Raw genomic sequence first — 23,753 nt, forward strand, 5'->3', positions numbered from 1 at the left:
TGCAACTTGTGCCTTTGAATGGTCATTCAAAGCATCACCTCTTGGTAACTCATCCATACTTGGCAGCTTCAATGTAAAGAGCCAACATCGTACCAACTGCTCTGCGATGTTGGTGACTTGAAACCCGGCTCGAACAATAGTTAAAGATGACTACTTGAGAGCAATGCAAGGCAAGAGATCAGGCAAAGGTTATGGGCGAGCAGTTCTAAACTAGAAGTTTGATTTCAGGTTTCGACTAGTTGTTTTTTTTCCTTGTCTTGTAGGCAAGCAAGGGTAAAGGAAAAGATAGGGGGAAAAAAATGATATGAGATACTCTTGCTCTCGACCTTGATGATATGAGATACTTTTGCTCTTTAAGAAAATAGTAGAAGACTTTGATGCTGATGTAAAACTTCGCGATGAAAAATATTTTCTTGCTGAGAAAATGAGTTAGGCATTTTGAGAGACTTGGTTAAAGATGCATTCCTGACAAGGAAGAATTTTTTGGAGCTCTGCCTTACCATAGAGGATGGGAGTCGACATATATAGGGATTTCCCTACAGCAGGTGGTGATGTTGTTGGGACCATCTTCTTCACGCTTGTCGGCAATAGTGGTGTAGTTGAAATGGTAAAATTCACACATCCAAACTTTGTCAGAGATATTTTGACAAAGTTGTCTTTGATATCCAGAAAGTTGAGAATGCGTCTGAGAAGTGCCAACGAACTTAATTCAGGAAAATTCGACTTTTGAAATTCGGAGAATGATGTCTCTTTGATTTTTGAACAAGTGGTCGTGTTGCCTCTCATTCTATAGAGGCATCGATTATATCAAAAAAAGCACGTTCGAAAAGTTGCCCGCTTGTGGAAATTGCTTATCTTGTATTTTAGAGATTTCACTTTATATGATTTCCTTTTCTTTCATCTTTTTTGAAAATGGCTTGCCCATCTGACCATCATTTCAATTTGAATGTTGTGGAAGATGCAGACGTGCCTCTTCAGGACAACATATTGCGCTCATCCTTCTTATCCTCTAATGGTCTTCTTACGATTGGAGACTCTGTGATGAGGAATAATATAACTATCACAGTAGTAGCCAGGAATCTTCTTACTCCCAAGGATAAAAGAATACTTTCGAAAAGGTCTGATGAATTGGTTGTTCAAGACTCTTTGGCTTTTAGTGTTCAATGTGCGAGCTTTGTATCCAATATGGGCCAACGTCTACTTGCTTGATCCTACCAAGTTGAATCACTAATGGCTGAGGTGGCAAGCCTTAGACAAGAAATTAAAGGGCTCAAGCATGAGAATAAAGAGTTGCACATACATGCAAATAATTACTCGATGAGCATGAATAGGAAGCTCGACCAGCTGCAGGAATCTGAAAGTTGGATTCAAAGTGATCATCAGAGGTTCGTGGCTTTATTCCAAAGGCATCCATTGCCTCCACCACCTGGAGTTCTACCAAGTACTGTGGCTTCAAATGATCAACCTCTGGTGCCTCATTCTTCTGGAAATTTGCCAAGTATTGAGGCTTCACATGATCCATCTTCAATGCCTCCCTCTTTTGGGGTACTGACAAGTATAGAGGCTTCACATGAGCAACTTTTGTGAAGGCTTCCTATGTTCGTTCTTCTTTTTTTTTTAGTTGTAACTCATGTGTATGCACATGTATATATATAGAAAAGTTCCCTCTATTCTAGTTTTATACATGCATGAAACTTCTGGTTTAGCTTGTTAGATATAGCAAACTATGAAAACTTCTAGTTCCATTAATATGTCGATGATAATCAAATTGAGTTTTACTACGTCCATCATTTTCTTGTTCCAAAAGGAAGAAACTCAGGTACGATGAAACTTGCGATAATTAATTCAGGTATGATGAAACTTGCGATAATTATTCTCGATATCGGCATCATTGGAACCTTTAGGTTCATAGTTTTGGAATTCATGCCATACTTAATTTGTGCACAGATTAAGGAACTTATGGTCCTCATTTATGGCTGTCAGATTTTCTACCAATAATTATAATAATAATAATAGTTATATAACCAAATGTATATTTACTTGTATGTGAGGTTCCAGCCGACATAGTTGATAGATAGGTAGTTCTTTACTAGATTTATAGCGTTGTGTTTTCTACCGACACGAGAGCTTATCGTACTGATAACGTGTTGTGAAATAGATGGTATATGTGCAGTAGAATAAAGTAAATAAGATACAATATATCTGAGGTTCGGTAAGTGTGCCTACGTCCTTGGGGCAGTAGTAGTAATCTCTCTTATTATCAAATGAAAATTACAAACGGAAACAAGAGATTGTGTGTTTTCTTCTGTCGTAACATATATCGTTCCTTGTTAAGGCAAAAAAATGTGAACGTAAGTAGCACATCTTCAATATTTGTAAGCTGACAAGATCTTTAATTTTGATTGACTAAAAAAAAAAGGTGAACCATGCTTATATTCTCATGTGAATCATCCATCTTTATAACACGAGAATCACAATCTCTATACATTTTACAATTTCTCGACGCTCTCTCTTGGCGCAGCCTCTCTCTCATTGGAAAATTGGCCACAACTTCGAAATTTTTTAGCGAGTCTTGAGGATCGCATGGAGAAAAAAAGAAGAAGCCAGCGTGTGCGAATTTTCTCTGCCCATATCCCAGTTAAGGTCGGTTTCTAATTGCCACATCCTTCCCCACTCACCATCTTCCCACGCCCGCCACGTGTCCATAAACAAAACTACGCCCCCGCCTGCCGTTTTGCTTCAAAACTGCGCGGAAGCTCTCAAGCTCTCCGTGCCCGAAAAAACGAAGAAACGCAGAATTTAGAGGCTCTCTCGTTCTCGTCGAAGAATCAAATCCTTTCTATTTTTTAATGCCTTACGCTCGAAGATAATCTCAATCAATTCCATTTAATTCACGCCACAATCGATCTCTTCAGGTGCGCTTTCTCTTTGCCTTTGGATATTTTGTATCAAATTTCCCCAAATGTCTCTCGGATTTCGGATTTTTAGGGTTTTAATGTTCAAACAATTTCTGATTTCAATAAGCTTTGTTCGAATTTTTCTCCTGACCTTATGGGGTTTTCGATTTTATTCATTTTTTTCTGCCGAAAAAAACCCCAAAAAAGATTGCTTTTTGATTGGTTTGGTTTTAATTTTATTTAATTCTCGCGGTGATTAAGCAGGAAAATTTGATAAATTTTTATTTTATTTGGGGATTTTAGATTGAGGGGTTTAGTTGAAGTTGAATTTTGATCATATTCTTGTTAAATTTGTATTTTTGTAGGGATAGTAAGCTAATGGCAACTGCAACTATGGCCACCGCAGCCGGTGCAGCTGCTCTTTTGTATTATACATTGAATCGTAAGTTACAGTCCCCCCTGTCGGGTGGCGATGATGACGAAAATGGGCGTGGTGGTGTGCCCAAACATGCTCCTTTGGGAATTGAACGCGTTTCGCATAGGTTAATTCAAGCCCCGGCTACATGGCTGGAGACCATTTCGACTTTGTCGGAGACTCTTAGGTTCACTTACTCCGAGACTTTGGGGAAGTGGCCTATAGGGGATTTGGCATTTGGGATTAGCTTTCTCCTAAAGAGGCAGGTAAAATGTTTTCATGGACATAGTTTCTTTACCGTGCCAATTTCAGTGTTTATATCGATTTCGTTATTATTGCATGGGTTTTGCGTTATGTGCTGAAAATAATGGTTACATACGTAGATTTTATAATTGGCGCATGCGGGGTTTGTGTCGCTTAGATGGTTGCTTACAATATGGAGAAATTTTAGTTTTAAGATTCATGATAGACGGATGTTGATTTTACACAAATCACTGCTTTCGCAAATTTTTTTGGAAGTTTACCTATGATTAGCACTTCTTTACGATACTAACAGAACCAAGAAAGGAATTATTCAGAAGTGTTTGTCATTCTGGAGATAAATAGATTCACAAGAAAAGAAAAAAATGTTACATGACATGCTATCCTTCTTGTATTTATTGTTTGTATATACCAAGTAGTCATTTTTCTTCTATTGTCTGTTTGGAAGAGTGATATTGGATAATAACTCGTCTTTATGGTGCAGGGAAACTTACATGTTCATGGTGTATTTGGTGGAATAGACAGTCAACAGCTAAAAGGATCTCAAACAATTGCTGAACTCAAATACCTCTTAAACTTATTGACATTGTGTTGGCATTTTTCGAAGAAACCTTTTCCATTGTTTTTAGAGGAGACAGGCTATTCAGAAGAAAATGTTCTTCTCCAGGAACCCAAAGCAGGAGTAGGTTACGTTACTTAGATATTGTTACTGTTGTATTGATCGTTGGTCAGTGTCTTTATGCACTATTTTACTCTCAATGGCATAAAAAATTAATTTAGCACTATCTGTTAATATCAAATTCTGTATTTACTGTGTTCTGCAGATCTTGAAACCTGCTTTTACAATTCTTGTTGATCATAATAAGAAGTGTTTTCTCTTGCTGATTCGCGGAACACATAGTATTAAGGACACTCTGACGGCTGCAACGGGAGCTGTTGTACCATTCCATCACAGTGTTGTACATGAGGGAGGAGTCAGTAATTTAGTTTTGGGTTATGCACATTGTGGAATGGTTGCGGCTGCTCGATGGATTGCCAAGCTTGCAAAACCTTGCGTACTAAAAGCACTTGAAGAATATCCTGACTATGAACTTAAGGTAATGGCATAAGTGTGGATGTTCTCTATTTTACTACTCATCTTAATTAGTTAATCAGTAGATATTGTTATGTTGTTAAATTAAACGACTCTGATGTTTTAGTTCCTAGAAAGTAAACTTTTTCACAAGACATCTTGGCTCTGATACCTTTCAGTATCATTTTTGTTGATATATATTTTTTTTTTTGCATCTGTAAAACTATGTCCCTGAAGCAGCTTTGCTACTGCAGGTGATGGGTGGGGATTTATTGATTAGCTGATTGGTTATTTCAGCAGTCTTCTTGTGTTATGAATTACACAGACCATATGGCTAGCAGAAGTTTCTTCTTGGAACTTGATCAAACTTACAATATTTTGAGTAGATTCATGTAAACATATTGTTCAAATGTTTCTTCTTAACCCATTTGATAGCTTCGAACAATATTATGGCCCACAAGATCAAAATATGTATAACAAATAATTGTTTCTGACAGATTGTAGGGCATTCTTTGGGTGGAGGCACTGCAGCACTTCTAACATATATATTGCGGGAGCAGAAAGAACTTTCAACAACCACCTGTGTGACGTTTGCTCCAGGTTTGTGTTCGTTAGATGTCATGGCCTAATATTAATTTCAGTGCTGCGCATCAAATTGGGTTCCTTTATTTTTTGTATTCTGAACACCAAAATTTTCTTAGTTGTATTATTTTGTTCTGAATTTGGATGTTTGTTTAGTTTAGCATGATGTAACCAATTTTTGTTTAGTTGAGGATTTCTATTAGCACTAAATAGTAACCATTTATAACAATGCAGCTGCCTGCATGACGTGGGAATTGGCAGAATCAGGAGCTGGTTTTATTACTTCTGTTATCAATGGAGCTGACCTAGTGCCCACGTTCTCTGCCGCGTCAGTGGATGATTTGCGTGCTGAGGTTATGTTCTTTAACTCTGTGATTGAGTGCTTGATTGATTACCTTGTTGGATTAGAGGTCCTTGGGAGATTGCTATCTTTGTTGTGGGGTGAATGATGCTTATCTGGTTGACTAAATATGCTGATTTTGATGAGGGACGGCACTTCTTGAATAGGGTCAAAACTACTATATAATCCCTATAAATTGACTTGGACAAAATTTGTAGTACTCAAGACTTTTATTTGTTGCTGCTGACAAAGCTTTTTCACTGTACATTTTTGGTTCTTCTAAATGGTTTGTGTTCTTACCGGTGATTTTAGTCCAATTACGGAACTGCTCTTTACTCTAGTACCATCTCTGCATGCTCTTTTCTCATTTCTCTCTGAGTTATTGTGATATTTACTTCCAGTAAATAGATATAAAGGAAAACTAACGAAAAGTCCAAAAAAACTTCCCTTTTAATGAAAAGTCCTTTTTAAAGGTATAGTGAATAGTACCAGGGAAAGGTATAAATGTGGTTTTTCATTAAAAGTGAACAGTACTGGGAGTTTTTGGTTAAACCTCCCAAGATATAAATGGGCTTTCGGCAAGAATTAATGATATTAGCTGAGTATGCCCAATATTTTTTTTCATGATACCTTGTTAGGTCCGAAAATTTTTCTCTATGCATCCATTCAGTGCTGGTTCTCTGGCTTGTTGGTACTTGAAAAACTTGCATGCCTTCTGTAGTTTTATTGAAGCATTCCAAATGCTTATGATATTCCTTTTATTGATCCACTGTATGTTTCTTTCTAAGTTCTAACATATTGTTTTATAAAATTTTGTTGTCTGTTTACAGATTACGGCATCTGCTTGGATAAATGACTTGAGAAATCAGATTGAGCAGACAAGAATTCTTAGCGCTGTCTATCGATCTGCCTCAGCTTTGGGTTCACGGCTTCCCTCCATTGCCGGTGCTAAAGCAAAAGTTGCCGGGGCAGGGGCAATTCTACGCCCTGTTTCCAATGGTACACAGGTAATCTATTTTCTTTTAATGTAGTTTTGTCGCACACCATATTTTTTCCTTTCACAACCTTCTTGTAATCAACCAAATACGACTTTTGATATGTGTTATGTCTCGTGACATATGTCTGGTGACATTCTTGTTATAGAAGCTTTCAACCTTGTAATTCGGTGGTTGTGACTTTGAATCTGTGCTCCTCTTCTACTTAGTCATTTGATTGGCTTGTGAATCTTTCTGATTTCACAGGTTGCTGTGAGAAGAGCCCAGAGCATGGCTCAGGCAGCATGGACTCGTCCTTCCCTTGGCTTGTCATCATGGTCGTACATGGCTCCTCGTCACCGAGCCTCGGTTGCTCTTTCAAACTCAAATGATGAAGGAAGTTATGCCGGATCCTCTGGTGGCAGCACAGAGACTTCTGACCCTCTTCTTACACCCCCCAAGAGAATCACAAGCTCAGCTGCCATTGAAACCATCGACCTACCTGTATCTTCATCTGTAGGAATGGAATGGACTTCAGAGATTGATTGTTCTTATTCTGACAGAATGCGTCAAGACACTGATGGTGAAGTCGGTGATGAGCGTGAGGGGCTCACAGACCATGATAGACATGAAGACCGCATGACTGAAGTTGAATTGTGGCAACAACTTGAGCATGAGCTTTATGATGGAACAGAAGGTGAGGATGCAGATGTGGCAAATGAAATAAGGAATGCAGAAAATGAAATAAGGGAAGAAGAAGAAGCTGCAATTGCGGAGGCAAGTGATGGTCAGCCTGAGAGCTCTGCTCCTGACATGAAGGAAGCGCATAGATTTTTTCCTGCAGGGAAAATTATGCATATTGTTACCGTTTACCATGGTGGTGCTGATAGTGAATCGAGCCACTCGGGCAATGAGCAGCCAGAAGAGACTACGGTTGGTATTTTCCTCACTCCAAGATCCCTGTACAGTAAGCTGAGGTTGTCACAAACCATGATTAGTGATCACTTCATGCCGGTATATAGAAGACAGATTGAAAAGTTAATTAAAGAACTCGAGGAAGAAATGGCTTCCATCGGAGAAGTGGTATTATAGGAAACGAAAATTGGAGTAACAATTCGTCTATAACCCTCTGCACCGGACGTGAATTTTTGCCCCTATAAATTTTGAATCTGAGCTGCATAGAGACAGAAATCCTCCTCCATTTGCGTTGCTGCAATGTAGGAAGAACGGTGATAGCTTGATGCTGCAACTTTCAAATCAAAGAACCATGGATAAAGCAGTATGCAGTTCCAAAAATCTTCGTCATCTGTAAATTAGATGAGGTGCTACTGTTGATTTATTTGTTTTCTTTTCCTCTTCAAATTTAGGTGGTAGGCTACTTTTAGTAATTTTTATGTTGAACTTGTGGGTTGTACTGTGCTCTGTGCGCCCTGATCGACATTAGTTTCTTCAGTCGTAGGAGAAAAACTTCCGTGGCAGGAAAGGCTATGTGTAAGTTTTTCTTCACATGAATTTGTGGGATTAGCATGGGACGCTACGGGGGAATACGGGCCATGGAAATTGCTCTCCAGCTATAAGGGATGCAGTAGGAGTTTGCCATATTAATTTTGTTACAGAAACTTTAAACATCTTCCTTGAGATATCATAAGCAGGCAAATATGACAATGTAAATATTAATTGTTTTGCTAAATTTTGCAGATTTTCTATTAGCACTTCACGTATTGCTGAATAAATTCACAACTTTTTTATAAATTGATTTATATACCCTACAATATTAAATGACTATTTAGGCCTTTAAGTAGATGAAACATTTTTTTTTTTTTAAATATTTTTTAATGCACCCCAAATCATAACACGAGGCAAGTGGTCATTTACCATAGTGGTAGAAATGTGTTAAGTTTTTGCATAACCGCGTGGATTCAAATCTTATTGGTGGTTAATCTAACAAAATATGTTGTTTGACAAATAAAAAAAATAAAAATAAAAAACTAAAAAAATAAAACGAGGCGGTTTACCAATTTGAACGTTTCACTCCCAACCTATTGCAAAAGCTGTAAGGCCATCTCCAATCGAGGGCTAGCCAGATGGCTTGTTCTAGCCCTCTGGCACTCCAAGATATTAATATTTTAATGAACAGTATAGGGCCATATTTGCCTCCATCTCCAACCGAGGGCCAAAGGGTCATAGGGTTGTTCTAGCCCTCTGGCACTCCAAGATATTAATATTTTAATGAACAGTATAGGGTCATATTTGCCTCCATCTCCAACCGAGGGCCAAAAGACTATAGGGTTGTTTTAGCCCTGTCACAAAAAACCATCTCCAACCGAGGGCCAAACATAATTTATTAATTAAATTTAAAAACAACAACTTAAATTTAAAAACTACAACTTAAATTTAAAAATGACAAATTAAATTTAAAAACTACAAATTAAATTTAAAACTACAAAATATGAGAATTGAAATGGTGTAGGAATGGTGAAATTTTTGTGAGGAATGGTGAATGAATGGTTTAGGTATTTATAGAAAAAAAAATAGAATTTTTAAGGAAAAAAAAAAAAGGCCCAAAAAACCAAAAAAAAAAAAAAAAAGGAATCCAACGGTAACTGGTGTCAACTAGCCGTTGGATTCAAATTTTTGTTTAAGCATTCATGTCGGATATAATCGACATGAATATATTTATATTAAATATATTCCTGTCCGTTATATCCGATAGGATTGCTGGAATTTCTGGCCAACCCTTAGCTGGGTGGCTGGCTGCATGCGGCCAGCCTTTTGGCCTTTTGGCCCTTTTAGATTCTGTGGGGGCCCACGAGCCCTTTGGCCTAGCCCTCGGTTGGAGACGATTTTTGGGCTATTTTCGGCCTTCTAGCACTCTAGGCCCTTCGGTTGCAGATGGCCTAACAAGCATAATGTTCGGAAAAAAATGACTGATATTCACACTTGACAATGAGGCACTTTCGATGAAAAAAATTCAAAAGATAAAGATGACAATGAGTCATTTAAAAGTATCTTCAAGTTACTGGTAAACAATTAAATAGCTAATTACTTTAAAATTAGAGTTTCCTTCCATGATTGGTTTAATGTGTTGTTAGCAATTACCCCGGATTCATCTAATGATATGCAAATGGTAGATTTCAGGGCTTCCTTTAAATTGAAAATTGGAGATCTCGAGTTCGAACCCCACTGCTGGTGTGGAAGCTAGACTTGTGGCCAGGTGGATGCTGAAATGCTTTTGTGAGTCGTTCCGGCCCTCGAAATGAGTGGATAATCGTGGCTTGCCACCATCTATCCTTACAAAAAAAAAAAAAAAAAAATATCTAAGATATGCAAAAACTCCAATCCATCATAAATGAGTGAATGACTTATTACCTGTTCAAATAGAAATGTAGAATAGATGTGTTCACTCTTTGTTATAAAAATTGGGGTGAAGCACCGATTTAGTCCCTGAATTATCACCTCAGTGAAAATTAGATCCTTAAATTAATTTTTTTTCGGCAAAATAAGTCCCTAAATTAATTAAAATTTGCTATTTTCATCCCTACTATAATCTTCAAAGCTATTTTATCCAATTTTTTGTCAACTTTAGTCATTTGACACACCTTAAAGTGTAATACCGTTCTTTTCTCACCTATAAGCCCTTAACATTTCATATAGATTGCAAATCTAACATCTAATTTACCCTTTAAAGTTTTTGTTATTTTCTTATTATCGAATTACTCTCTAAAGTTAACTCCATACACTATTTCTTTATGTAAAATTACCTATCTACCCTCCAATGTGTATCACATACAAGTAACGTGACTTAGATTGACGGAAAATTGAATATAATAGCTTCAAATATAATATTAGAGATGTAATTGGCAGATTTTTCTGAAAAAAATAGTTTAGGGACCTAATTTTCACTCAGGTGATAATTAAAGGACTAAATTGGCAGTTTACCCTAAAAATTGAGTTCGTATCTGTTTTAGGTTTTTATACTGCGAATTTTGTTTGTGGTCAAGAAAACGAACACACAAGTTATTATTATTTTTAAACAAACGAAGAGTCTGATGTGAGGTTTAAGTGAGTGTGAGATGTACGTACGTAAAGAGTGTAGGTGTGAGGGTAGTAACGTGAGGTGTGTTAAAATAAATTGTAATTTAAAAGGTAGATGGCAGTGTATTAAGTATGTTAGGACAAGTCAACAAAATGTGAAGTGCGAATAAAACCACTCTTTTATTAAATGTTCCCTTTAAACATTTACCGTTGCTATTTATTTAAACACAAGAATCTCGAATGATTATAGATTAGTTACTTTTTGCAGTAATCGAACAATAGTTATTTTTGTTTGTTTGATTAAAATCGAAGCTTAAATTAATCATAGAGACCAGAATCCTGCAAAGGAATTCCACTTGTAAAGGAAAATTATCGAGATATGCGGAATTGGAGTTCCACATCAAATGCAACTCTTTGTGGTACAAAATCATACCAACTTGCATCAGAAATTTAATTAATTAATGGGTGATTATAAAGATACTATCTAATTGAATCATATTTTGTAAACCATGAAAAATTATATTTTGTAAACTACAAACATGTCAGTTGAGGGTTAAATTCTTTGATTAAAACATTAAAGAAGAGATCCAATCATCAACTTTACACATTACATACCTTATAAAATATAATAAAAAAACACGGTCTCTCTAGTATTTTTCTTAATTAATTTACTAGCTTTGTTTGCTTTTGGTGATATCTACAGGTTCATATATTAATATACACTAGGCCAACCTTGGTGATGTATACCGCAACAAGATTACAAGTTGTCCAAGTAACTTATAACACTACCATGATTCTGAACTTGTACTCTAACTCCTAGCAGTAAACTAATTTAAATGTACATGGATGATCTTCATCTCTCTTTTCTTTATATGCTCTCTATCTTAATCACAAGAAATGAAATTTAAACAAAAAGGTTGTCAGAGGAGCCGTAGATATTGATCAACAAATAAAATGAATGGATATGACAACTACACATCATTCTTGTTCTCTTTTGTACACAATCACGTTTAATCTTATAATTTGTTTTCGTTTAATTTCTTTAATTTAATTGCTAAAAATAAAGAAGCGTGCGTATAAAGAGACAAATAATGTGTGATTATTATCTCACAAACTGAATGCAGACTCATGCATTCTCAATCGAAACTTGGTTTGATTTTTAATTTTGATATTTGACGAGTCACTGTCCAAGCTCACATCATTAAATCGTCTCTAAAGACTTGCAGAAAGATTCTTCTTTAATTATTAATGCATAAGAGTTAAAACACTGAACAGATTGTCAACTGAACTTAATTAGCACAAGTAATCTTTGAGTTTATTTTTTACTTTTATATTAAGGGATGTAAATTATACACGACCATGCTTTTGATTTCATTGTCGAGATCGATTAAGTTAAAAGCACTTTGCAAAAGCAAGAAAGAAAGGGTCTTCTAGCCCATGAAATGAAACAAAATAAGCCGAAATCATGAAGGCCAATGATTTTGTGGTATGATGCATGCAATCACATTGTCGGAGTTTTATTGTTTTGATGGGATATGCATTCTATAAAACTAATTTCAACGATTCAACCGTCAAACTTGTTTGTATATGCTTCAAGATCGCATACATCTAAAATCGCAAAAAACAAACATTTATAGATCAAGTAACAGGACAAAGCTTTTCGACGGTTATAAATGAAAAATCACGATCTAACGGTTATTTTAACTCCGATTTTGATGATTTTTTTACAGCTACACTCCTTGACCCTATATGAATACAATAATGAATTCGATCTTCAATTTAAAATATTTACACTAGTGGATACCCCAAAATCTTATGTTATACTTAATGAAAGTATAAATAAACTTCAAGTGTTAGTGAATTTATTGCTTTGATGGGATACACATTCTACGAAACTAATTTCAACGATACAACCATCAAATTTGTTTGTATATGCTTCAAGATCGCATACGCCAAAAATCGCAAAAAACAAACATTCAGAGATCAAGTAACGAGACAAAACTTTTCTACGGTTATAAAAGAAAAATCACAATATAATGGTTATTTTAACTCCGATTTTGATGATTTTTTTACAGCTACACTCCTTGATCCTGTATGAATACAATGAACTAATTTGATCGTCAATTTAAAATTTTTACACAAGTGGATACCACAAAATCTTATGTCACGATGATCGATGAAAATTGAGGATTTTGTAAAAGGAATAACATGCAAGCTTTGAGTTCAATTGACAAGGTTTAAACTTTTGAGAAAGGCTTCACAACCTTGAAAACAAAAATCTTTCATTTTGTATATCCTTGCACATTTAATATTTTGTAATACACTAGTAGTGTATGGATGTTTGTTTATTAGGCTCTTATCTTCGAGTGTAGATGTAGTACTTAAACGACAAATGTGTTTTAATGTTTTGAAGTAATATTTATGTGGCAATGTGTGGTATGTGCAAATTTAAGGGAAAAAAAAATATTTTTCTTAACGGGTGAGACACGACACGTTCCGTTAAGATAATAGGTGTTACACGAAAACGACACAAACACGACAGACACGACCTGTTTGTCAAGCCTACTTGTAGTAAACAATTTTAAATTTAAACATAAAAGTTATCAGATGAGCAGTAGATATTGATCAACAAATAAAATGAATGGATATGGTAAACACACATCATTCTTCTTCCTTTGAGTACACACTCATGTTTAATCTTACAATTTATTTTCATTTGATTTCTTCAATTCAATGACTAAAAATAAAGAAGAGTATGTGTGATCATCATTTCACAAAATGAATGCAGACTTATATGTATTCTCAATCGAGATTTTGTTTGATTTTTAATTTTAATATTTGATGAGTCATTGTCCAAGCTCACATTATTCGATCGTCTCTGAAGACTTGCGTGAAGATTTTTCTTCATTTATTAATGCATAAGAGTTAAACATCGAACAGAGGGTCAACTGAACTTAATTAGCACAAGTAATCTTTGGATTTTTATTATTACTCTATATTAAGGGATGTGGATTATACACGATCAAGCTTTTGATTTCTTTGTCAAGATCGATCAGTTAAAAGCAATTTGCAAAAGCAAGAAAGAAAGGGTCTTCTAGCCCCTAATAAAATAAGCCGAAATCATGAAAGCCAATGGTTTTGTGGTATGATGCATGCAACTGTTGAAAATCATTAGTGGGTTAATGAATGTCCACAGTGATATTGAAAACGTTGGTGGGTTTTTCAATATCTACATAGTGATGTGGACTTTAGAAATGAAGGAGGTCGTATTTTTCAAAAGTTGTGTGCTAGAGTTGCTCTATAAATAGAGCACTCCATGTACTATCAAAATACAGAGTAAGAAAGCAAAGATCAATAACATTATTATCTATTCCTACCTCCTTTATTTGTCATCCTCTTGTGTTATAGTTACAATGTAATATTTTACACCTGCTCGCTCCTGTCACTAGTAAAGGTTATCTCTCTAACTTTGACCTATTTATAACACATTATCAGCACGATTCTCTAAATATAACCATTTCTCATTTCTCTTCGCCGAAAGAAATCATTCCTTTTCGCCGAACGAAAAAAAAAAGTTTCCTCTAAGGATTTTACTGTTCATCTTCTTCCCCTGCCTCAACTACTGGATATACCCTCGTGAAGAACTGTTTGCACCATACCTGCTTTTAGTTCTTAACCTAACAATTTTATATATATATATATATATATCTTTGATTTCTTGTTTGGTGTAGATCTTGATTACTAACTCAGTGTTTATTTATGTTAATTTTACTACAATCCAAGATGGTGTGGTACAATCACCCATCTTGAACTGCAAATTTAATCTTACTGCAATCCAAGATGGTGCGGTATCATCGCCTATCTTAGACTGCAGATCTAATTTTACTACAAATTTTAGGTGGAGCAGTATAATCGCCCACCTTACCCTGCGTATTTAAATTCGCCTGCTGTTTAATTTCATTGCAATTTTAGGTAGTGCGGTATAATTGCCCACCCTGCTCTGCGTATTTCAATTTTCCTGTTGCGGAATAATCGCTCATCCTATGTTATGAGAATGGTGTGGTACAATCGCCCTCCTCATTCATCATGTAAATCTCAAGCCAAAAGTTTCGAGTGCTTATCATTTTGGCCTGAAGATCAAAATGAAGAATTTGTAAGAACCAGAAGTTCTAACACTACATGCCCCAAATTACATATTATTGCAAGCTCTTACACATCTCAGTTTTCTTTCAGAAGAGAAAATGACGAACTTGGCAAAACTTGATTTTGTTGCCCTGGATATTACTGGGAAAAGCTACCTTACCTGGGTAGTGGCTGTCAAGATTCATCTAGAGGCAGGGAATCTTGCAGAAACAATCAAGGAGGAGAACAGTGCATCTTCTCAAGATCGGGCGAAGGCCATGATCTTTATTCGTCGCCACCTTGATGAAGGATTAAAAAGTGAGTACCTAACGGTTGAAGATCTGTTAGCTCTCTAGAAGGCATTAAGAAACAAATACAATCACCAGAAAATGGTGATTCTTCCAAGAGCTCATTATGAGTGGACTAACCTAAGGATCCAGGATTTCAAGTCAGTGGCTGAGTACAATTTTGCGATGTTTAGAATTAGTTCCCAGACGAAACTCTATGGGAAAACCATCACTGAGGAAGATATGCTGGAAAAGACTTTCACTGAATATAACCAGCTAATCTCTGTGCTCTTGGTTGTTGAACAAAACAATGAGCTCCTACTAAAAAATCATCATTCCCGACCTATTGGATCTGCACCATTCCTAGAAGTGAATGCTGCTTCCCTCGAAGTGAACGCTACATCCTCTGGTGGCAATAATCATAAGCGAGAACGTGGCCACAAGCGAGGAAAGTGGAATAAGAAAGGCAAGAATCATGCTGTCTAGTTTCACAACTAGGTTCCAAGGCATTATTCAGGCCCAAGCTTTAAAAATGTAAATCGCCACAAAGGCAGAGCTCATATGAACAATGCTCCCAGAAACTCTGAAGGAGCCTGCCATAGGTATAGTGGCAATGGGCACTGCGTCCATACTTGTTGTACCCCAAAACATCTGGTGGATTTGTATCAAGCCTCCCTCAAGGAGAAAGGTGTCGAGACCAATTTTCTCGACCAGGCTAAATGAATGGATACTTGAACCAGTGTGTGACTTATCAAGGCAGTTGAACACAACCCACCTAGATGTCTTGGACTTCATTGTGGAAAGGAGGAATGAAGTATATCGGTCCGACTAAATCGTTTATGTTTGATGTACTAAACTTGTAGTTCAAAACTAGCATTTCAAATTCAATAAAAGTGACATTTAATTTTCCTATTATAACTTGCTTTTAACTGTGATTCTCTTACTCAGAGAGCATGGATAAAAACTATGGTCATTCTCAAAACATGAGAAATAGCGGAGAGATTTGTCTTGCAAACAGCGCAACCACGCATACAATACTTCGAGATCGAAAGTACTTTTAAAGATTGATGCTTACAAAAGTAAGTGTAAAACCAATATTAGGGCAATTAGATGTGATTGAAGACTCAGGGAGAGCCCAGATTATGTTACCAAATGGAACAATATTGTCCATACAGAATGCATTGTATGCTACTTGATCTACTCGAAATTTATTGAGTTTTAAAGACATACGTTTAAATGGATACCACATTGAAACAAAAAGTGCAGAAAATGTGGAGTATCTATGCATTACCTCTAATGATACCCAGAAGCATATATTGGAGACGTTGCGTGGTTTGATGAGTGGATTGTATTATACATACATAAAGACAGTTAAATCACATACTGTAATGAACCAAAAGTTCAGTGATTCAAAAGTTTACATGCTTTGACATGACCGTCTGGGTCACCCAGGATCTACCATGATGGGTAGAATCATTACCAACTCTAATGGACATCCATTATTGAGCAGACACATTGCTATCTTAAATGATAACCCTTGCAAGGCTTGTTCTCAAGGGAAGTTGGTAATTAGACCATCACAACTAATGGTTGATGTTGAATCCCCTATCATTTATGCAAAGAATTCAAGGGGATATTTGTGGGACTATTCAACCATCTTGTGGACCATTTCGATATTTTATGGTTTTGGTTGATGCATCTACCCGATGGTCGCATGTTTGTCTTTTGTCTACTTGGAATATAGCTTTTACGAGACTTCTTGCTCATATAATTAAGTTGCGAGCACAATTCCTAGATTACCCCATTAAGTCAATCTGACTTGATAATGTTGGTGAATTTACGTCTCAAACTTTTGATGATTACTGCATGACATTGGGCATTGATGTTGAACACCCCATTCCTCATGTCTATGCTCAAAATGGTTTAGCAGAAGCATTGATCAATCGGCTTCAATTAATAGCTCGCACTCTGCTCATGAAAACAAAATTGCCAATTTCTGGGACATGTCATCTTACATGCTGCATCATTGGTTCGATTAAGACCTATAGCCAACCACCAATACTCATCATTACAACTCGTGTTTGAGCATCAACCAAACATTTCACATTTATGAGTTTTTGGTTGTGCTATTTATGTACCTATTGCACCACCACAACGAACTAAAATAGGACCTCAGCGCAGACTGGGAATTTACGTGGGTTTTGATTCATCATCTGTCATTATATATTTGGAACCCTTGACATGTGATATGTTTACAGCTCTTTTTGCTGATTGTCACTTTGATGAGATAGTTTTCCCATTGTTAGGGGGAAAAGACCGTTCCAAAAGAACTGAAAGAGCTGACATGGGTTGTTCCCACCTTATCTCATTTTAATCCACGTAGCACTCAATGTGAAAATGAAGTGAAAATGATCATTCATCTTTAAAGTATTGCCAATCAAATGCCAGATGCATTTAATCATGCTATGAAAGTGATAAAATCACATATACCAGCTGCAAATGCACCTGCAAGAATTGATGTCCTTGTTGGACAAAATAAAGTGGCAGCGAATGATTCATCTGGTGCACGCCCGAAGCGTGGTAGACCTCCAGGTTCAAAAGATGCAGCCTCTCGAAAGAGAAAGTCGAGGGCACAACTGAATCCAAATGAAATCATTCAAGAAGAAAAAATGAATGACATATCCACAATTCATGATTCTGTGCTTTCAGAAAAAGAAAATGTCCTTGATGAGACATATGTACCTAAAGAAACAGAGGTACATGAAAGCAAAGAAATCTTCATAAATTATGCTTGTACTAATGAATTGCGAGATCAGAATGAAATAATCATTGACAACAAGTTCACATTCGCGGTAGCCACTAAAATCATATTAAGTGATGATCTTGAGCCCCACTCTGTTGATGAATGCAAACAGAGACAAGATTGGTCTAAGTGGAAAGATGCAATCCAGGCATAATTAAATTTCTTGGAAAGGCGAAATGTTTTTGGACCAGTAGTCCAAACCTTGCCTGGCGTAAACCTCGTGGGTTACAAATGGGTATTCACAAGGAAACGCAATGAGAACAACGAGATTGCAAGATATAAAGTACGACTCGTTGTACAAGGTTTTTCGCAAAGACTTGGAATTGATTATGAGGAGGCATACTCTCCTGTAATGGATGCAATTACGTTCCGTTACTTAATAAGTTTAGTGGTTTAAGAAAAACTTGAATACGACTTATGGATGTCATCACCGCGTGTCTATATGGAGAATTAGATGTTGACATATATATGAAAGTCCCAGAAGGACTTAAGTTGCCTAAAACAACTAACAAACCACGAGGTATGCTCTCAATCAAATTAAGGTGATCATTGCATGGGCTGAAACAATCTGGACGAATGTGGTATAATCGTCTCAGTGAGTCTTTGATTAAAAAAGGATATATCAACAATGTCATTTGCCCTTGTGTGTTCATTAAGAAATCTAACTCTGGATTTGCTATAGTGGCAGTATATGTCGATGATATGAACCTAGTTGGAATCCCTGAATAAAACTACTGAATATCTGAAAGCGAATTTGAAATGAAAGACCTTGGAAAAATAAAATTTTGTCTCGGCCTGCAGATCGAGCATTGTGCTAGTGGAATTTTTGTCCACTAATCATCTTACATTGAAAAAATCCTGAAGCGATTTAGAATGGACAAGGCTTATCCACTCAGCACACCAATGTCGTTCGTTCTCTGGACATTAAGAAAGATCCATTCCATCCAAAAAAAAGATAATAAAATGGTCCTTGGTCCAGAAGTACCATATCTGAGCGCAATAGGTGCTTTATTGTATTTAGCACAATGTACTAGACCAGAGATAGCTTTTTCAGTCAACCTGTTAATAAGGTATAGTTCTGCTCCAACAATTCGTCATTGGAAGGGAGTCAAAGATGTATTGCGATACCTTCGTGGGACAACAGACATAGGTCTCTTATACTCAAAGAAATCTACAAATGACCAGGTCCTTGTTAGATATGCAGATACTGGTTTTCTCTCTGATTTGCATAAAGCCCACTCACAAACTAGATATGTGTTCAAGAATGGAGATACGACAATCTCTTGGTGCTCAACAAAGCAAACTTTAGTTGCTACATCTTCAAATCACTCAGAAATACTTGCTTTACATGAAGCAAGTCGTGAATGTTCTTGGTTAAGATCAATGATCCATCATATTCGAAATTCATGTGGTCTAACTTCAAAGACAGACACTCCAACTGTTATTCATGAAGATAATGCAGCATGTGTTGCCCCAATGAAGGAAAGATTCATCAAGGGCGATAAGACCAAACACATATCTCCAAAGTTTTTCAATGCACATGAGCTTCAGAAGGCTAAAGTTATTGAAGTCAGACAAATCCATTCCAATGAAAATCTGGCAGACCTATTCACCAAATCTCTACCAAAATGAACGTTTTAGAAGATAGTGCAGAGTATCGGATTATGTCGACTTACCAAACAGCAAAATTTGGAAAATGCGGAATTAGAGGGGGATATATATCAGGGGAAGCATCCATGATACATGTAGGTTGTACTCTTTTTCCTTCGATTAGGATTTTTCCCACTGGGTTTTTCCTATCAAGGTTTTAACGAGGCAACATAAGCATAACAAACCAAGTAAAGTTGTACTATTTTTCCTTCGCTATGGTTTTTTCCTACTGGGTTTTTTCGAGCAAGGTTTTAACGAGGCAACTGATGTTGATATATGGGCATCCAAGGGGGAGTGTTGAAAATCACTGCTGGGTTAATGAATGCCCACAATGATATTGAAAACATTGGTAGGTTTTTCAATACCCACATAGTAATGTGGACTTTGGAAATGAAGGAGGTCGTATTTTTCAAAAGTTGTGTGTTGGAGTTGCTCTATAAATAGAGCACTCCGTGTACTATCAAAATACAGAGTAAGAAAGGAAAGATCAATAACATCATTATCTATTCCTATCTCCTTTATTTGTCATCCTCTTGTGCTATAGTTACAGTGTAATATTTTACACTTGCTTCACGCTTGTCCCTAGTAAAGGTTATCCCTCTAACTTTGACCTATTTATAATAGCAACCACATTGTGGGAGTTTTATGTGTTTTACAAGCTAAGACATTGTTTTTGGGCGGGTACTAATATTTAATTTAGTTATCTTAATTTTTTTTTTAATCAAACGATAGATTTTGTTAGATTAACCTCCAACGGGATTTAAACTCATGCCGAGATTTTGTTAGATTAGCCTCCAACGGGATTTAAACTCATGCCGTCATATAAGGGCTCAAGTTCAACACATTACCATCATTGTGGTAAAATACTACTTGCATTTAGTTACCTAAATTGACTCGAACCTTTTATTCATGGTTAAAAAACGGCTAAAGAACCAAGTACTTACCCATCTTTCAATAAGCCAATACTATTTGAGGAAGCCAAATACAGAGCTTTAATTGCATGAATAAACGCATTTATCCACTTGAGATGCAGTTCGTTATTTATTTATTTTTAAGGATCAAATACTGATGAGCAAAAGAAAACAATAAAGCATAGAGACATTGAAATACTCGTGTCCTTGGATTTCGTTTGTCAAAGGATAGATGGCGATATCTCTCTGTTGAGTTTTTGAAGGGTTATCGACAACAAATTCTAAGTCAATTCAACATAAAACAATTTGATGGCTATTATTCTGGTTCCTATTTCTACATGCATATTAACCTAGCTAATTTATACACACTTTTCCTTTAAACACCGAAAGAAAAGCAAAAGATCATGAAGAAAAGAAATTTCACGAGAGTAATGATTTTCAAACGGTACTGAAACTAAAGAGGCACTCTTTTGACATATGGAAGACAATCATAAACCTCAAAAATTATAAACAAGATCATGCAATAACATTACTAAAATGGTAAAATGATGATATTGTTGGACTTATATTATTTTAGAAATGTGAAAGTGTAGATTAAAAGTAGGAATCCTATAGAATCTAGAAGATCAATTTCTTGAATACAAATAATTCCTTGTATGATTTGTATTCCTTGGAAAACAAATCAACCTAGAAGCTAAACCCCTTTTCTCCATCTGCACGCCGTGCCTCTCTCCTCTCTCTCTCTCTCTCTCTCTCTCTCTCTCTCTCTCTAATATTATTACTGCAACAGATATTTCAATCAAAAGAAATATATATATATATATGCTGAAAGTGTATTCCAATGACTTATAAGTAAGTAGGGCTACTTTTCATATTACCAATTAGTTTTATGGTGGAATCTCAACTTTCTTTATGGTATTAAAGTAGGTTTGTCACACTCTAGCCCCGAGCTACGTCCATGATTGACATATGACATTTGAAGGTACCTGTTCAACTATCATGCCTCGCTTCTGAGGCATGACCAAAAGAACCCATCAATTCACAAGCGTAAAAACTTTTCCTTTTATTTTATGGCTGCATCTAACCTCTGTGTTAGACTGCCTATGTACCCTAAGATAGGATCAAGCCATTTATAGTTCACACTTTAATTAAACTCTTACATTTCCCATGGCATTCCTAGCCTGAAAATATAGGTTCTAGACAACTTTGACGTAAGTGATGCACCAATATGTCATTCAATCTTTTATATACCTCACAATGATTTTTAATAACAAAACCACAATCAATGACATTTCAGTGGATCAACAATCCACAAAATTTAACGTTTAACCACATTAATCCAAAAATAAGATCAAACATCACTTCATGAATCGTAACAAAGCCATCCTCTATAAGGCTTGCTATAATTCTCTACCAGAATTCCAAAGTAACAACATTGTAAACCTAAGTTACAAACACAAGCGTAACCTTGAGCAACTTCTACTAATAAGAATCTAGAGTTTTAGATCAACTCAACAGAACCAGACAGGAGATGGGATTCTGACCAACTCAACGAAACCATACATGATATAGGATTCCGACCAACTCAACAGAATCCAATTGAAGATAGGGTTCCAGACCACTCAACCGAACCGATAGGAAAAGGAACTCCGAACCACTCAACAGAATTCAACGAAGATAGCATTATGGACCACTCATCGGAACCGATAGGGAAATAGATTCCGGACCACTTAATGAAACTAACAGGGAAAAGAGCTTTAGGCCACTAGACAGAATCCATCGGAGTCGGGGTTCCTGACAAACTCATAGAACCCTAACAGAGCACGGTTTTAGGATACTCAACATAATCGAACAAAATTCTGGGAACCTAGTTTGGTATGACTCAATGGAACTAGACATGATACAAGTTTGATGTCACAACTCCCCATAATAATGAGTTAACGGTCCTTAACTAGCCCTCTAGTTTCACAAACATTTCAAATATGCATAGCAACCAAATTTTATAAAATAGATCGATGGTTGAATTTAAAAGCAATCTTTATTAGAAAACACTTTCTGTAAATCCATGCCATATAGATCCGACAATTTCTCACACTACCTGCATGAAAACGACACAAAAAAAAACAAATTTCGGGTCGATATGATAACTAATCGGGTCGTTATCGGGTCACCCGTTGAGAAGGGTTTACACGCAAACCCGTGTGTAACCCTTTTCGATTAGTTTAGAAAAAAATTATTTTGATGATCTTAAAGGTAAACTACTAAAAGAACTTACTATAAAATACAATGGTCATAATGTATATATTGCATATTAAATATATTTTATTGGTTATTATCACAAGGTTGTTAATTTCACGTGTGAAGCACAACGACGTGCTCCATGTCACTCAGTTGGTGTTGTCCATGTTTTTATTTATTTATGAACAAACAGTATTATCTACACTAAGGGGGAGGGGTGTGCTTAACCTCACAATGGGCTAGCAATAGTGTGGTTCAAATTCGCCTTTGGCAAGAATCGAACCTGAAACCTCTCACTTACAAGTGAAGAGGAATACCATTAGACCATAGTATTAAGTGGCGTGTTGTACATATATTATACTTGAAAATTCGCTACAAGTGAGGGAGCGTGTTGAGAATGAATTCTACATTGATGGGAAAATGGACCTTATATGAGCTTAATTATAAGAAAGTTGTCATACTCTCCATATTGCCTTCAGTTTCAAAATATTTGTTGATCACGGATTAATTTTGTGATGAAACCTTAATATATATATATATATATATTAATGGTAAAATGACGACCATGAGCAATCGATAAAAAAAAAATTATGGCAATTAAAATGATAACTATGACCCACTTGGATAACTTACCAACATGATTAGTGTGCAACGCGTAAGTGGTGACTATGATGCCATGTCACGATTTCATATCAAGTAGTCACCACGTCATCCACAGGAAGTAGGGATGCCAGTTGGCTTTTGTTGACCCAATTGAACAAAGCGTGTTCATTCAACAAAACCCAAAGACAAGCATATGTCCTATTCAGCATTGCTGATAATAACCTTAGCATTCTATAAGCAATAAATCAAATAAATAAACCCTTATGTTTTTACAAATTAGGATCAAATAAACATAAAATTATACTAGGTTATATAGTTTGTGAGGATATGTTTTATGTGGTCCGATATCGAAAAGATAAGAGATCTTGCATGATGCTATTATAAAGAGTCAGATTACTTTTCATTTTGTTAATTGGTTTTATGACGACACTTCAATTAACTTAATTCACATTTTTTTTTTTCATCAACCGTTGTCATCCAACAAATTTGAACTTCGAACTTACTCCAACAAAGTAAAGATTGAATGTTAGAAGACAACAAAATCACATGCATATGTTTATAAT

General features: G+C 36.1%; 2 protein-coding genes across 2 annotated transcripts; both read left to right on the forward strand.

Moving 5' to 3' along the window:
* Nucleotides 1–2,542: 2,542 nt before the first annotated feature.
* LOC137707987 (uncharacterized) lies at nucleotides 2,543–8,231 on the forward strand. Its single transcript, XM_088689600.1, has 8 exons — nucleotides 2,543–2,915; nucleotides 3,263–3,578; nucleotides 4,058–4,255; nucleotides 4,398–4,670; nucleotides 5,143–5,245; nucleotides 5,462–5,580; nucleotides 6,398–6,574; nucleotides 6,809–8,231. Exons 2-8 carry the CDS (start codon nucleotides 3,276–3,278, stop codon nucleotides 7,631–7,633), a joined length of 1,998 nt encoding a protein of 665 aa, XP_088545726.1. The 5' UTR covers nucleotides 2,543–2,915; nucleotides 3,263–3,275; the 3' UTR covers nucleotides 7,634–8,231.
* A 6,856-nt stretch (nucleotides 8,232–15,087) lies between these two features.
* LOC148689495 (uncharacterized) lies at nucleotides 15,088–15,471 on the forward strand. The gene has a single exon (XM_088688485.1). The coding sequence runs from the start codon at nucleotides 15,088–15,090 to the stop codon at nucleotides 15,469–15,471; it is 384 nt and encodes a 127-aa protein (XP_088544611.1).
* Nucleotides 15,472–23,753: the final 8,282 nt, after the last annotated feature.

Source organism: Pyrus communis, chromosome 17 (assembly GCF_041283825.1).
Source record: "Pyrus communis isolate YQ-2024b chromosome 17, ASM4128382v1, whole genome shotgun sequence".
Taxonomy (NCBI): domain Eukaryota; kingdom Viridiplantae; phylum Streptophyta; class Magnoliopsida; order Rosales; family Rosaceae; genus Pyrus; species Pyrus communis.

What these genes read in the sequence shown, in the direction of transcription:
- LOC137707987 (XM_088689600.1), top strand. Translation starts at nt 3,276, where the DNA reads ATGGCAACTGCAACTATGGCCACCGCAGCCGGTGCAGCTGCTCTTTTG. An exon ending in GCTTTCTCCTAAAGAGGCAG is followed by an intron (nt 3,579 to 4,057) that starts GTAAAATGTTTT and finishes TTTATGGTGCAG; the next exon opens with GGAAACTTACATGTTCATGG. An exon ending in TCCAGGAACCCAAAGCAGGA is followed by an intron (nt 4,256 to 4,397) that starts GTAGGTTACGTT and finishes TGTGTTCTGCAG; the next exon opens with ATCTTGAAACCTGCTTTTAC.
- LOC148689495 (XM_088688485.1), top strand. Translation starts at nt 15,088, where the DNA reads ATGGTGATTCTTCCAAGAGCTCATTATGAGTGGACTAACCTAAGGATC.